The sequence below is a fragment of the Suillus paluster genome (genome assembly GCF_016628075.1).
Source record: "Suillus paluster strain FC165 chromosome Unknown EDB91scaffold_10, whole genome shotgun sequence".
Taxonomy (NCBI): domain Eukaryota; kingdom Fungi; phylum Basidiomycota; class Agaricomycetes; order Boletales; family Suillaceae; genus Suillus; species Suillus paluster.
In genome coordinates this window covers 225708-239226 of record NW_024537570.1, presented here as the reverse complement: position 1 = coordinate 239226, position 13519 = coordinate 225708, and the positions used below count along the sequence as shown (strand labels likewise).

General features: G+C 47.8%; 3 protein-coding genes across 3 annotated transcripts; all 3 read left to right on the top strand.

Annotated features, from left to right (window-relative positions):
• Window positions 1–900: 900 nt before the first annotated feature.
• Window positions 901–2656, top strand: EDB91DRAFT_1114873 (uncharacterized protein). The gene is made up of 5 exons (XM_041317910.1): window positions 901–1491; window positions 1547–1668; window positions 1716–1859; window positions 1917–2087; window positions 2139–2656. The coding sequence occupies exons 1-5, from the start codon at window positions 1119–1121 to the stop codon at window positions 2466–2468; spliced, it is 1140 nt and encodes a 379-aa protein (XP_041180342.1). The 5' UTR covers window positions 901–1118; the 3' UTR covers window positions 2469–2656.
• Window positions 2657–4623: 1967 nt separating this feature from the next.
• On the top strand, window positions 4624–5558 carry EDB91DRAFT_45008 (uncharacterized protein). The gene is made up of 6 exons (XM_041327309.1): window positions 4624–4691; window positions 4749–5041; window positions 5096–5168; window positions 5225–5293; window positions 5343–5393; window positions 5444–5558. The coding sequence occupies exons 2-6, from the start codon at window positions 4942–4944 to the stop codon at window positions 5523–5525; spliced, it is 375 nt and encodes a 124-aa protein (XP_041180341.1). The 5' UTR covers window positions 4624–4691; window positions 4749–4941; the 3' UTR covers window positions 5526–5558.
• A 1012-nt stretch (window positions 5559–6570) lies between these two features.
• Window positions 6571–8332, top strand: EDB91DRAFT_1114855 (uncharacterized protein). The gene is given in 9 exon segments (XM_041317909.1): window positions 6571–6694; window positions 6759–6822; window positions 6873–7437; window positions 7489–7527; window positions 7583–7624; window positions 7640–7641; window positions 7678–7975; window positions 8033–8121; window positions 8177–8332. The coding sequence occupies 6 exon segments, from the start codon at window positions 7006–7008 to the stop codon at window positions 8042–8044; spliced, it is 825 nt and encodes a 274-aa protein (XP_041180340.1). The 5' UTR covers window positions 6571–6694; window positions 6759–6822; window positions 6873–7005; the 3' UTR covers window positions 8045–8121; window positions 8177–8332.
• Window positions 8333–13519: the final 5187 nt, after the last annotated feature.

Sequence of the window (13519 nt, the reverse complement as noted above, 5' to 3'; positions counted from 1 at the left end):
AAAAAGAGACAGCACTAGTGGTCAGACCTGCAGGTGGAAAATGTACAAGGCTCACGCGCGCGATCGGGTGATCGAAGCAGACTTGAAAATTTTCGGTTCAAATTTTCTGCCTACACGGATATGTAGTTTGAAGTTTGGCCAGCTCAGGCCTTTGTCACGGTAAATAGATGTGTAGGCAGCTGCATGTTATTAGTTCTGTATACTCCCCAAGCTTTCAAATTTCAAATCTCAACCTTGATGCAAGAGTCAGTGGAGTCACCGAGTCTAAACATTGTAAACGATCACCTTTCACCAACAGGTCGAATCAAAACCTGCCGGCTACCAAAGGCCATCTCCGGAGTTCTTGGAAAATGTATTCATGTAAAAAATGGTAAAAGTTGACGCTAGTTAACGACATTGTTACTATTATTATAAGTTGACAGAATTGGACCAACGCACTATTCTCAGCTCAAGCCAAACTCGTCTTGTCTAGGATGCACCGCGTACAGAAGGGCGATAGTAGTAAGGAGGGTTACGCAATTTCCCAGTTGGATGGGCGCGATGATGAGGATTGTTCATGATGACGCCCCCCGCCCAAGAAGCTGTTGTTTCCCTCGTGGCATCCAATGGCATCCCCTCTCAGCAAGTCATTGAGTGCACTGTGCCTGCTAAGGAGCATGCCGCCTTGATAACGAAGGTGAACCTAGGTGAGGACCAGATAATGATTCAGCGTGGTGAGTACAAGTGCTCGACCTCGCTGTCGATGGCTTCCCTTGTGAGAAAGTCAAGCGCCATGAATGGCACTACTCCTGTGTGCTCCTGGCCTTGAGGAATAAGGTAGAGGTCGACGAACATCACATGATGTGACCATAGTGTGACATGCTTATGAGACGACAATGCCGGAGCGAGTCCATACTAAAGTGCCTCTGAAGCCCTCCGGGGTTAGTTAACCGGATGTTAGTAACATCCGCATTTCTCACCGAGCCCTACTCAAGAAATCCACAGTTTCGTCCTGTTATCTTCGCCCGATTCGTTTAGTGTTCCTTGTCGTTTTCCGGACAAGGTTCCATAAGCCGTACAAACGACAACCACCCAATAATCACCCCAAGCATCATATACCTTTAATATTGTCCTCTAACATGTCTCACTCACGAACCACGAGCGATATGAGCGACCTGAGCGAGACCATCAGCGAACCTGATTCCGTCATCAGTTTCAACGAGAACGTGTATTTGTCCATGCAAAACGCTGATATATCCACTGCGACCTATGTGGAGCAGGCTCGACAAATCCTAGACCAGCTAGTGACGAAGCAAAACAGGTGGATCGAAACTCCACCACGCGTGAACAACGTGGACGCATCCAGGGTTCTAGACGCGATGCTGAGGAACGCTCGCCAAAGCGGTGGTGAAAAATCCGAGCGTTATACCGCCTGTGCTATTTGCGCATGTCCCGAGATCTACGAGCAAGTCAACCTCGCGAGGACTTGGTTCATGTATCTGCTATGGCCATGTAAGTTATAACTTAAGTGTCTGTCACGAATATCAATGTGATTTCCCCTTGGTAGTCACAGCCGGATCTCACCAGCCATCAGACCTGATTTCTGATCAAACCACGCCGACTATTGACGACACCTATGGCAGCCTCGTAAGTGCCAATCCGGAACGGCGTAGCGGATTTAGGAGCGATGTACGTCCCACTGTCAGAAAGGTGGCTTTCAGCGTTAACTCCAACAGCCTAATCGGCGAGACGGTTATAGATGCGTTGTTACCGGTATGTGGGATGGAGAACACAGGCCCGCCAGTAGCGATCAGGCTTGGGTGACCTTGACAGGAGCACACATCCTGAAACGGGCCGTCGGTGTTTTCACCCTGGAACGGGTAAGGATTTCTCTGCCATGTCGGCATTAATCCTGACCCTCGAGTTGGATTACACAGCCGCATACTGCGGCTGCGACGTGGAATATCATTCGACATTACTCAGGAATGTCCAAAGAAACTATTCAAGATATGGAAAGGCTTGTAGATGATCCTTCCAACGGCATGATGCTCCAAGGCGATGTCCACACTGTTTTTGATAAGCTAAAAGTATACCTCGAACAGACGGAGGTGAGTCTGCAGGCTTTCGTCCTCGCAATGCTTCATTGATCAGCGCTCCAGCGAGAAAACGAGTATGTAGTCAAGGAAGTTAGCAGCAGGCGGTGGATACATCGCGACATTCTCGATAGAACTATCACCTTCCGGAATCATGCTGCCCCTACACGAGACATACCGTTGCCTAACCCTCATTTCATCACCCTACACGCAGCCATCTCTCGAATTTTGCATATGAGCGGTGCAGCCGAGGTATTTGCACAGATCTTGGACCGATATGATGGAGCAGCAGGAGGCAACGCCGGAATTCTGAAAAGCAATGGAAATCCAGTACATCAACTATCTTCGATGATGTCTGCACTGTATATAAGCACCTCGTTGGAGTCCACTGCATAGAGGTTGCAGTATTGTCTGTAATATTGTTGGTGTAAGTTCAATGAACGTATCATTGGACCTAAAACCATGTACGGCATGCGAGATACAAAGATGCAGCCTTGCAAGGATAGTATGTGCTAAGATATGTCTGTATGTTGCGAAAGTCGAGCAGCCTGGATCCGATCAAACAAAGAACTTTGCTAGCACAAGCAGTCTGCACGGTCGAGGAGCTCGTGGTCGAACAATGGCCTGAAGAACTAGAGACTGCTCAGAGTGAACGGCAGTCGCGAGTCGCATTGTGCAATAGCCTGCTGACGCATTATAAAAATGGTTAGCTCCTGAAGTACTGTGAGATCTTCAAACAACAGTTCAGGTTGGTCCGAATCTCCGGTAAAACAGACAAGATTTGATTGATGTAAGACTGAAGAAGGCTTTGTAGGTTGGTGGAGTCATTTGCGTGGCAGGCGAGCGCTAACGAGAGCGGATGTCCTCGTGATCGTTTGGGCACGCCCACAGCAACCTCCCTCCATCGTCGGCACACTGCAGTCACTGACAGCACGGGAGCTGTAGCTTTGATGGCGGCTGCAATTCATCGGGTGCGGGAAGACAGTGGTGAAAAATTTGGGACAAAACTTCTATTGGAAAGCGCCAGAGAGTCGAGACAAGTTTCTTGTGCAAATTCATGGACTGGATGATCATGTTCGTTTGTTCGACGAGGTTCCGGTGAAGATTACTGACAATGTACATGACTGTTTCCAGCCCGCAAAGCCACATTCAACTGCTGCTGACGTTCGGCAACGATGGCGCTGATGGTGCGGCGTTCGACCTCAATGCCAGAGTAGTTCGTATTGGGGAAATTGGCATGGGAGTACGGGGTTTCAAGGTCTGGTATCTGCTAATCGTGAATATGGCATCGGACACATCCACATAGACGTACGATTAGTTGTGAACGTAACTGAAGGAATGGTTATAAGTTATTCTCATAAGCAAGTGTCTATAAAACTGTAGTCCTTACGATGTTCTGCAGTGCACCAATGATATCCGAGGCCGTGCAAAATTGACTTGTGAGCCATATTGTTTGCTAATGGTTGAGAGGAAAACAAGTTGGAGGGAAAGATTCGAAGTACTTCGACGGATATTAGTAGGAAAGAAAGGAACTGAGTCTGTAACTGCAAGTCTCGACTTGGACTCTGAATCGACCAACAAAATGCCTGGTCTCACGATACCTGCCATCACACCCTCTGATCATGAGCTTGGACGCTGAGACACCTTTGGAAATATTATCTCGCTGGAATTGGGAAACTCGATATATATGTTGAAGTCAACCGAAGTTCGATTGAACTTTGAAGGTCGCAGAACAGACTTGTCGAGTCGTGTGGGTCTTCTTTTCTTACTGTTTTCCGACTTTTTTTTGATATAGAATAGGCATGGACACATTCAAGCTCCGTCTTGATGTTTCTGAATCTGAATGGTATAGGGTAGCAGGTGCAAGTTGAGACCGATGCATGATGTTGCAGAACTTCAGCAGAAGACGACTGAGAAATCCCTCATACAGGCTCTCTTGCGCTCCTTCTATCCCTCTTTGGCGACAAGGGCAGGTGTATAAGGCAGTTGGGTGTCGAAAATGCATGTTTTAAGGTCTTCAAGTTATGCGAAGGAGTCCCTGGATGATGGAGATGCTACCGGTGAGATAGAGGATCCAAGTCAATAATCACCCTATGCATTTCCTCACTCGGACCTCAGGCCTCAAGTTTCAACCTAAGTGCGTCAAGTACAATATCCGAGTCCTCTCGCAGTTGCCCCGCAATGTCCCACCTTCTCATGCGTGCTTCCATGAACTTGGAACGATAGCAATTTGTGCCTAGCTGGTAGATTGGCGGCGTATCGCTCATACCTATTGGCCACGATCCAGAGTATATCGATAATCACCACGTTCCTGCGAGGAAGTACTGGTCACATAAATATACTGGGCGCCAATATCTCTCTCTCCGCGATAACTTGATCAACGAATTGCGCTTTTGCGCGGAATTCAAATCGATCAGGTCGTATATTTCCATTTTCTAAGAGGCTTTATACCAAAAATCAAGGACAGTGTATTCCGTTGCATCGCGATTAATGTAAGTTTGTGCATATCGTCTCGCGACCACTTACTAAACCTGCATAGAAGACAGATGATGAGACCATCTTCGGCAATTCCTTCAAATTCCAGAAGCTTTTTTTTTCTGTATGAAGAATCATGCGTCGGTCCGTGATTCCACTGCAGAACAACTTCGCTCACGAGACTTCAATTCAACAGATCAGATCTAAATGTGTGGCAAGTATGGCCATTGGTTTCACATATGATCTCCTCATATAGTACCGCTTCCCTCATCCTTCCTGGAACCTATTTCTCTCTCTCTCTGTGTACCACCGGTGACCAGTTGGCCGCTACAGTCTGAAAACAATCTCAACGTCGCAATACGGCTTATCTTGTCTCGCCTCTGTCTTAGATCAAATGTCAACTTCTATTTTGTGTCCGTCTTGGACCGAAAACAACCAAAGTCAAACACCGTGCGAGGTGGTCCAGGAGGTGGACAACGCGTGCTCATATACATGTAAGAACTTTTCAACAATTTCATTTGTTAATGCTCAGGCTTAAGCTACTCTAGGCGCTACCATCTCCCCTCCCTCTTTTGAAGAAGCGTCCATTCCAGCTGGCTCAAACGTGACTGCTTGCACATGGTAGGTCCACCAGTGTGTATAAATTACTAGGTAAATAATGGCGTCATTATCAACAGTTCCTGGGCTAGTTACAACTTGTTTAGCGCCTGTATGTTCTGTGCTTCTTCGTCGCCTTTACTAGTGAGGTAAGTCTTCTTAGGTCACCAGCGATATACTTGAGCTAACATGGTACAGTTGGGATGAGTGGATAGCTAATTGCCCCACAAACCTGACGTCGACAACAACGTGAGTTTTTATAGGTATCTCATGTCCCTGATCTAATGAATTTGTTAAAGATACTTCCCCTCGTATGCGGGAGTGACACTGCCTTCCAATACCTCGATACCTTGTTACGCGGGCTATGATCGTACGTGTTGAACCGCTTATCACTAAGCTACCTTTCATGGGGACCTCACAGCTCGAAGCTGGCTGAACGGAACATTTAACGAAACGACCGCATCAGATATTGCGTCAGTGTGTATGTCAATCTCACTTTGGCGAATCTGCGAACATACATTGATTTAAACAAGCATATTCCGACTTGACGGGAGCCGCCGGTTCCTGCGCTTCATCTTCAAGTTCCCACAAAACCCGGGTGGGTGCGATCGTTGGTGGAGTTGTTGGGGGAGTAGTCCTGCTGCTTCTGCTCTGTGGATGTGTCCTGTTTGTTGCACGTCGCAGACGCAGAAGGGCCAGATCCTCCCCTGAAATCACTCGGTCGAGCAGCTTACACTTAGCCGAAAAGTCTGGCAAAGAAATGGGTCTGTCCCCTTCGAATTCACTCTCGTCACCAGGATCTCCCAAGACGCCAACATTAACGTCAACCCTTGTTAATCCTGAGGGGAAACCAACCCGGGCAGGAATTTCAGACCTGCGTCCGGTCCTTCCGGCGGAAATCGACAATCCTCCGGCGGATGCTGAACTTCGTGGACCCACAACGCCAACAGCTCCTCAAACAGAAAGCGACGATACTCCGGCGGATGCTGAACTTCGTAGTGTCGCCATTCCTGGTTCATATGGCGAACTGCGAGCACAGCCTGCTGAGGTAGACGTTCTGGATGGACACCTACCCACAAGTCCACGAGACGTACAACCTATTAGCGTTTACGCTGACGCAGAATACTCTGGCACGGCGATCTCGGAACTGTGGTGTCCCCCGCCTGCCATGGTGGAGCTTATGCAGGAATATGAAGGTCCAATTCTTGAACAATCAGTCTCCGTAAGTATTGTAGTCACCGAGTTTCTAGATAAAATAATCAATCACCTTGCAGATCGGAGATGTTGCTACCGAGGCTACCCGGCCCGAGGTTGAACAGGTCGGAAATCTCCTAGCGCAGCTTTACGTTGAAGACACCCCGTCCACTACCATCGTTCATGACCACCCTGCGAATCTCCAAACAGTATCTCAAGCAGAGGCAGAGGCTGTAGAAGCTCTCCTTGTTTCAGACGCACATGAAAGAGCGATAATGCCCATGATGATCTCTAGAGGCTCGGGATCATCTCTCCCATTTGTAGAGGCAAAGAAAGCACCCGCATCTGAGGACCTGGTAAGTTTTTATCGATATATACCAAGAAGAATGTACAGTCAATGAGTGTCGTTAAATTTCATAGGTCAAACGTGTGGTGTACACGTACCTGATGGATCCTGCAACAAAGCAAAATGCATTTTCTTCGCGTACGCATGGCTTAAAGCTGTGAGTGATACTAGGTCTAAGTTCCTCATAGTTCGAGCACTGTTTATGGCCTTTACAGTGATTTGCTGTTCATCCTCGATCTCACTGGTAGCCAACAACCGTACATAGACTCAGTCAAAGCATCGATCAACGCCATCTGCGCGGAAATACTGGGATCCGATCATATGAAATCAGCTCACCCAGGCGATCTTCGCGTCGCATTTATTGGGTTCCGCGATCATTATCCCCAGGATGACACATTCGTTACCCGCCAATGGGACTTTGTCTCGGATATCACTAGGATCCACGCGAACTTGAGCCATCTTCCCGAGGCGGATGGCGGTGGAGATGGGCCAGAAGCCGTAACAGCAGCTCTAGCTCGAGCTTTAACGATGAAGTGGAGGAACGACTGCAACAAGGTCGCTGTGTTAGTCTCGGATGCTCCACCCCACGGTATTGGATCCCAGGGCGATTACTGGCCTGACGGTGTGCCAGGTGGTAAGAGTTCATTACCATCCGTCGTCGTAGACTCTGGGGTTCTGAATTTGTGTATACTTACGTCAGTTCCGGACCCTCTTGATGTGGCGAGAGACATGCTGAAGAAGAAGATCACTTTAGTGCGTGTTTCTCTTTCTGATGCGATCTATTTGTCGACATGCAGCTTTTAGCATTTCGTCGCTTGCGAGCCAAGCTTGAGTCGCTTTCATGTAAGAACCTACCGAGATCCAGGATAAATGTAATTGTTCAACATTTCTCGTGTAGAATGCGCTCGATTTTTACCGTGGTCTTACCCGTATAACGGCGTAAGTCTTCTACAGAGGCAGATAACCAATTCGACTGACATTTGCTCAAGGGGTCATCGTCGTCCCACTTCTTGACTCCAAGGTCATGTCAACTTGCATCATCGGCTCTGCTCTCGAAAGCCTTGCGATACAGGATCTCATCAACGAATACAGGGAAACCCTTGAGGAGTTGGTTTCCTCACGAGATCCTTCATTAGTAGTCAAATACCTCCATGCCCTAATGCGCGTCAGAGGTCGTACGGCTGATCAGCTGATCATGGAGAATATCTACGACATGTCTGGCGACAGGAAGGAAAATGTAGAAACATGGTCGTCAGCTCGTAACCTCGCTGATGCGAAGGCTCGATTGAAGGTGAGCTTGTGGTGATCCTCTGCGCTGGAACTCGCATATTCACGTTATTCGTGTTAGCGTGACTACTAGGTGAATGTGTGAGCTGGAGAGAATAGTTCTAGATGCGAAGTTGTGTAGGATAAGTTTTGAAGTTGACCTCGATCTTGGTACGGCCCCCATGGCTACTTGGCTGAAATTATTCTTGATGCGGAGGAAATGCAGATGATATATTTCTCAGTGCTCACCTGAACGACACGGAGGCAAGGGACCTTGCGATAAATAGGTCTGAATCTACTACTACTTCGAGGGAAGGAATAAGATCAATGTATTCCACTCGTTGCTCAAGTGTTGTCGTCACTCTAGAGCGCAAAATCAGGCTTTCCAGAGGACACCTTGAAGATGTAGAGTCAAGACGAAGATACTTAATCCCGGACAAACGGCGTGCTCCAGAATATATATAGTCAAGTTCAATAGCAAAACGTTCCGTGCGAATTTCGAAAGTGTTTCCCTATGCTACGCACACGACTCCCCAGTAAATACTATGTCATGGAAGGCAGGGCACCGGAAAATGAGCACCGCTGTCCTGCTTTCCATACTATGTACGCTCAACTTTATAGACTTGCGAAACCTTCTTCGATGCAGCTTCTCTCACATATCTCCGTAATGGGCCCACGTTCGACGATGCAAATTGACAACTCATCATTGCTGCACATATACAGGAGATAACCTCCGCCAGATTCTGAATCATCTGGATGAGCCAGGGTTCAGATCTTGGAAAGAGAATTGGGCGCGGTATCCAATAGATGCACAACTGGATCTCACAACAAGCTCTCATGAGAAGCCGATGGAACGATATATCGATTGTCATGGGGTTCAGCGGTCAGCTTTAAATTTGCTCTATCAGGCTGACATGTTTCAAAAGTTACTGGATAAGTGTTCGCAATGCAATCATTACTAGTACATACACGATACGGTAAGTTGACTTCAAATCTACAACCAAACCGCCCTAGTTAACATGGTCATAGTGTTAGCGCTGAGTCCGCTCTTGCTCTGTTCACTCCCACTTCCAATTCAGGTGTGAGACCCCTACATGCATATATCAATGGCAAGTAGTCCGACCACACTCCTGTCTTCCTCACCTTCGCTCTTCTCAAACCCCATTCAAACGATATGCCAATGTTAGGGTATAGCACGGGTATACCCGTGGGTCGGAAAGTCAACACCGTACCCCTACGGGTGATGTTACCCGTACTAACCCACAGGTATGGCAGCTTACCCGCGGTGTGCATTTACTTGCGGGTACACATACTACAACTTCAAGAAATAGTATTACGTAGGTCTATCAGTACCCTCATACAACACCCTCACCATCTCATTTCCTTTTCTTCAGAGACTTCACGATGTCAACAAGGTCCTCTGGCGCTACAAGATCACAGCGTAACCACGAACCAAGACAGAGGGATGCGCGGGTTGATAATGGAGACAAGCGGTTTTGAGTGAAGTGTAGAAGGTGTCGGCCTTGCGAAAACACTCGTTCGACTGCAGTTGAGGTAGCTATGGTGCGCAGCGCATAAGCTATGATGCCAGCGAGAGTGATGGCACTCAACTTACCAGGGATGCTCAGGTAATCAAGTACCATCCGGTGCAGATTTGGATACGTCTTTTGGTGGTGCACCCACCACTGCAGTGGGTCTTTGGCATTCTCCAAGATAGTTGTTCTATGGCGACAGGAGAGTTCCCCCCTTCCCGACTATAATCTTGTTTTTGATGGTTGATGTTGTACAGGTGTCGACACGTTTGATATGGAGTCGGCGAAGTTGGGCGCCTGTTAGTCCAAATCGTCTTTTAAGGTCCGTCCCATGTGTTCTCCTCGTGTTCGCTTCACATCTCAAGTGTTGTGTAGACGGAGCGCTCAGGTCCTGTCATTGGCACTGCATCTTCCTAAGTATATGCAAGGGACTGTGTCGATACTTAATAGAGAAAGAACAACTGTCTTCAGGTCTGTCGAGGGGAGACTAACATCGATACACACTTCCTCTCCGCTTCGCATGTTTCTTCATTGTATTTCGAATTCGATGTCTTCAATATGTTTGCAGGTGGTGTAGTATGCTATCACCCCTTCCTGCATTCCAACTCCTGCACTGCTCAAATTTCGACGTAGACTCCTTTGTCACCTCCAGAAGTTCGGTGCCAGTGCCCTACCTAGGATAAACATGTTATTTACGCGGATGTCCTATGGACTCGTATCATGGCCCCGCACATCACAACAGTGTCGCAGCTTATACTTCCCCCTTGGATTCCGGTCAAGGGGTAGGATTTGGTATACTCAAGACTGTTTACAGCGTCCAGAAGGCTGCCTTGTCATTTGACAAAGCGAATGTCAATGGGGTGCGATCCCGATCGAACACCCACTCAGATGCGGTACTTTTCTGTATCTGTTATGTCTTGATGTATCTTCGTCACAGCGGGAGCACGTCAAATTGCTACTGGCTGCCTGAATATTGCAAACAACGCAATGTGCAAGTGTTCGTCGCCAGCATGTGCATTGGTCCAGGAATGGGCATGGCAGCTGTATTCGTCAGCGAACACTGAACTTTCGAATTCCCTAGCACCGCTACACGTAGTACGTATGTCATATGTATTGGTTTTGCTCACACGTTAAGCTGTGATAAAGCATATATCCTTACAGATTGCCTAAACGTGGAGTCTGTCATGACGAGCACCGTAAGTGTGGTGAGATATGCATTTCAGCACTCTATGGTCTTACGCCGACTGACATCCATTGGTAATAAAAACCAGACTGCTTCGAGTGACACAACATAATACCTCAAGGCGCAATTCAAAATGGTGCCGCGTCAATGCTGCGTCTGCATGAGGATACTTTGGCGTCCAAGAACGACCGTGTCACGGCAATAATGATTTTATCCCCCAGTTTATTTCACATGACGCGGCCATGACATGCCCGCCGTGGAGTAGGGCTAGTGCCGCGTCAATGCTGCATCTGCATGAGAATACACTGGCGACCAATATTCAAGAATGCCCGTGTCACGGCCGCGGCAGGCTCGTGGCCCGTTGTCATTGGCTTGCTCCACACTCGGTGGCTCTTGGTTAAGCCTCTACCGATATGATCAAGAGATTCCGCATTCTCATGATGCTAGCGTTAATGCTGTTTTTCGAACTTTCGGATTAATATTTTGACGAGCAGCAGCTATAAAGCGCATGATCATGGAACTGACGAACGAACGAACGAAAAACAACTTGCGCTTAGCCTAACACTGGTTATAGACTCGCACTTTTAGACGGTAAGAGTCAACTCATCAACCTGTAGCTGTAGATCCGACTTATGACATTGATAGTCTAGATGAATCTCTCGGCAATCATTCTCCTGGCATTAACAGCTGTCAGTCCTCTTAGTTCAAGAGCCATGCCGAACTCAGACGACACGTGCGGTCCCATCTCATGCCAATGGTTGGGGTGTGGGGAAGAGTGTACAGGATATACCGCAGACCACAGAGAATGCGAGCAGGTCCGAGTCGAGAGGCGTGAATTGTTATGTTGTCATAATTCGTAGGGGTGTGGAGAGGACATTAAGTGGTGCAAACGGGGAGAGTAGCAGCAGGGAGTGCCGGGGGTTGGGATCTGAATTCCTCCATTGTATATTCACTTTTCGTTTGATGAAGGGTCTAATTCGTCTGAATCAGAGAGCTTGGAATCTTAACTCTCTGTCGTCCACAACACCACGTTCAGGCAGTTGGACTTTTTTCAGCTTGCGGCTCAGTTTTATCCCTGAAAGTGTCTTGTTGTGATTCAATTGCTCTACACTCGGCTGGCTCTTGGTTAAGCCTCTACCGATGACCAGATTCTGCATTCTCATGATGCTAGCGTGAATGCTGTTTTTCGAACTTGCGGATTAATATCTTGACGAGCAGCAGCTATAAAGCCCATGAGCACAGAACTGACGAATGAATAACAAAACCACGCTGAGCTTGACACTGTAGGTGGTGAATCCAATTAAATTCAGTAGGCGAATCAGAACATATTGTCCTAAGATTCACATTATAAGGTGCTGAAATGCCCTATGAAAGTATGCTGAATGGTACTCTGAGAATGACGCCATCGAGACTGAAACCATGCTCTAAATGTCGTTGCGCACTAATTATCATGTGTTAGCGCTCTGAATCATGGACCGGTGTGAATAGTTCACTATGAGGTACATTGAAGGCAGCGCAGGTCCACAAAAAGAACAGAGAGACGGGATGAGAAAGAGGTTTGAGAGTTCTGGACAAGGGTCCAGAGACTCGCACTCCACGTCCTTCGATGCACATACTTGCTGGCGAGGACGTGGTGGCTACACAAAACACTTTGTCCCGCTGGTACATGAGAGTATGCCCTGATGGGTGGACGAGCGAAACAAGTGATTTTCTTGGTGAGAGAGCCTTCGGAATGATGCTGGGAGGTTGCGCGAGTGGTGGGGTTGTTGCATCGAGATGTAGAGCGCTTGCTAAACTGTGGGAGGAATCAAACAAGCATGGATGCCCAAAAATTGAAAACAGCCAATTCGGACGTGCGCACCAACAGGGTCACCCTGGTGAAGGACGCAGTCAAATCTTACGAACCAAGAATTGCAGAAAACAAACATATGAGGCTTGTTCCGAGAGGAACATCGACAACTTTCGTTTTGGCAGACGTCCGTCGTTCTTGCCCTTCTTGTCTGACGACGGCTGAATGCGATTGAGCGTGTGACAGTGCAGAGTGAGTAGTGTCAGCGCGAGACCTATGGAGGCGCCAGCTTGTTGCGGCACTGGCCAGGGACCTCCGAGAAAGTAAAACCACCTACACAAAGAAGACCTTTAATGAGTTGGCGAGTATCAGTCCAAGCCGAGGCAGAAATAATACAAATGACTTTGTGTATTCTAGTTTGAAGAATATGACTCACATGGAGGTGCGTCGTAGCAGAGAGGCGGGCCTGAGAGAGTTTATAATGACAAAAGGCAGACTATATGCATCATCCGTACAAACAAGTGTTTTACCAGCTCTAAAACACGGATGTCCATTGCAAGGGATGGGGCGACGGGAGCACATGCAATTAATCCACGTGTCACGAGTTGGAGCGGTGCAGGGGAGCACTCGCAGCAGGAAATATTGACAACTTGTAATCCTATTACGACGAATGTAAGTGAATAGCCTTGGGGCACAAAAGACAAAACGCACGATCAAAGAGTACACAGGTGACCGCCAGCAATCGCAGGCAACACAATCCACTGCAACGCGAGTCACCCCCAGTGGAGCAACCGCATCAGCAAAATCACAAATGACTTAACCTGCCTTTTTTGATATTTTCCCGCGATATAAGCCACAAAATGAGCCTGAGTCTCAAAAGACGTGTCAAGGCCACTCGCTTTCTTAAACTGTCTCAATTTGTCTTGTACCGACTTTTCACGTGCGGCACAAGACGAGAAAACTCGCAAAAGGGCAAAAATGTGTCATTCGAATGTCCTAGATATCATCGGAAAAGTGACTGCAGAAGATTCAAAAGATGGAATAAGAGGTAATCAAGCCGGACAA

Bases quoted from the DNA above. Each gene is read 5' to 3' on its own strand.
- EDB91DRAFT_1114873 (XM_041317910.1), top strand. From the start codon at position 1,119: ATGTCTCACTCACGAACCACGAGCGATATGAGCGACCTGAGCGAGACC. The intron at 1,492-1,546 runs GTAAGTTATAAC...TCCCCTTGGTAG, and splicing joins CATGTATCTGCTATGGCCAT to TCACAGCCGGATCTCACCAG. The intron at 2,088-2,138 runs GTGAGTCTGCAG...TCAGCGCTCCAG, and splicing joins TATACCTCGAACAGACGGAG to CGAGAAAACGAGTATGTAGT.
- EDB91DRAFT_1114855 (XM_041317909.1), top strand. From the start codon at position 7,006: ATGAAATCAGCTCACCCAGGCGATCTTCGCGTCGCATTTATTGGGTTC. The intron at 7,438-7,488 runs GTGCGTGTTTCT...TGCAGCTTTTAG, and splicing joins TGAAGAAGAAGATCACTTTA to CATTTCGTCGCTTGCGAGCC. The intron at 7,528-7,582 runs GTAAGAACCTAC...TTTCTCGTGTAG, and splicing joins CAAGCTTGAGTCGCTTTCAT to AATGCGCTCGATTTTTACCG.
- EDB91DRAFT_45008 (XM_041327309.1), top strand. From the start codon at position 4,942: ATGTCAACTTCTATTTTGTGTCCGTCTTGGACCGAAAACAACCAAAGT. The intron at 5,169-5,224 runs GTAGGTCCACCA...CATTATCAACAG, and splicing joins AACGTGACTGCTTGCACATG to TTCCTGGGCTAGTTACAACT. The intron at 5,294-5,342 runs GTAAGTCTTCTT...AACATGGTACAG, and splicing joins TCGTCGCCTTTACTAGTGAG to TTGGGATGAGTGGATAGCTA.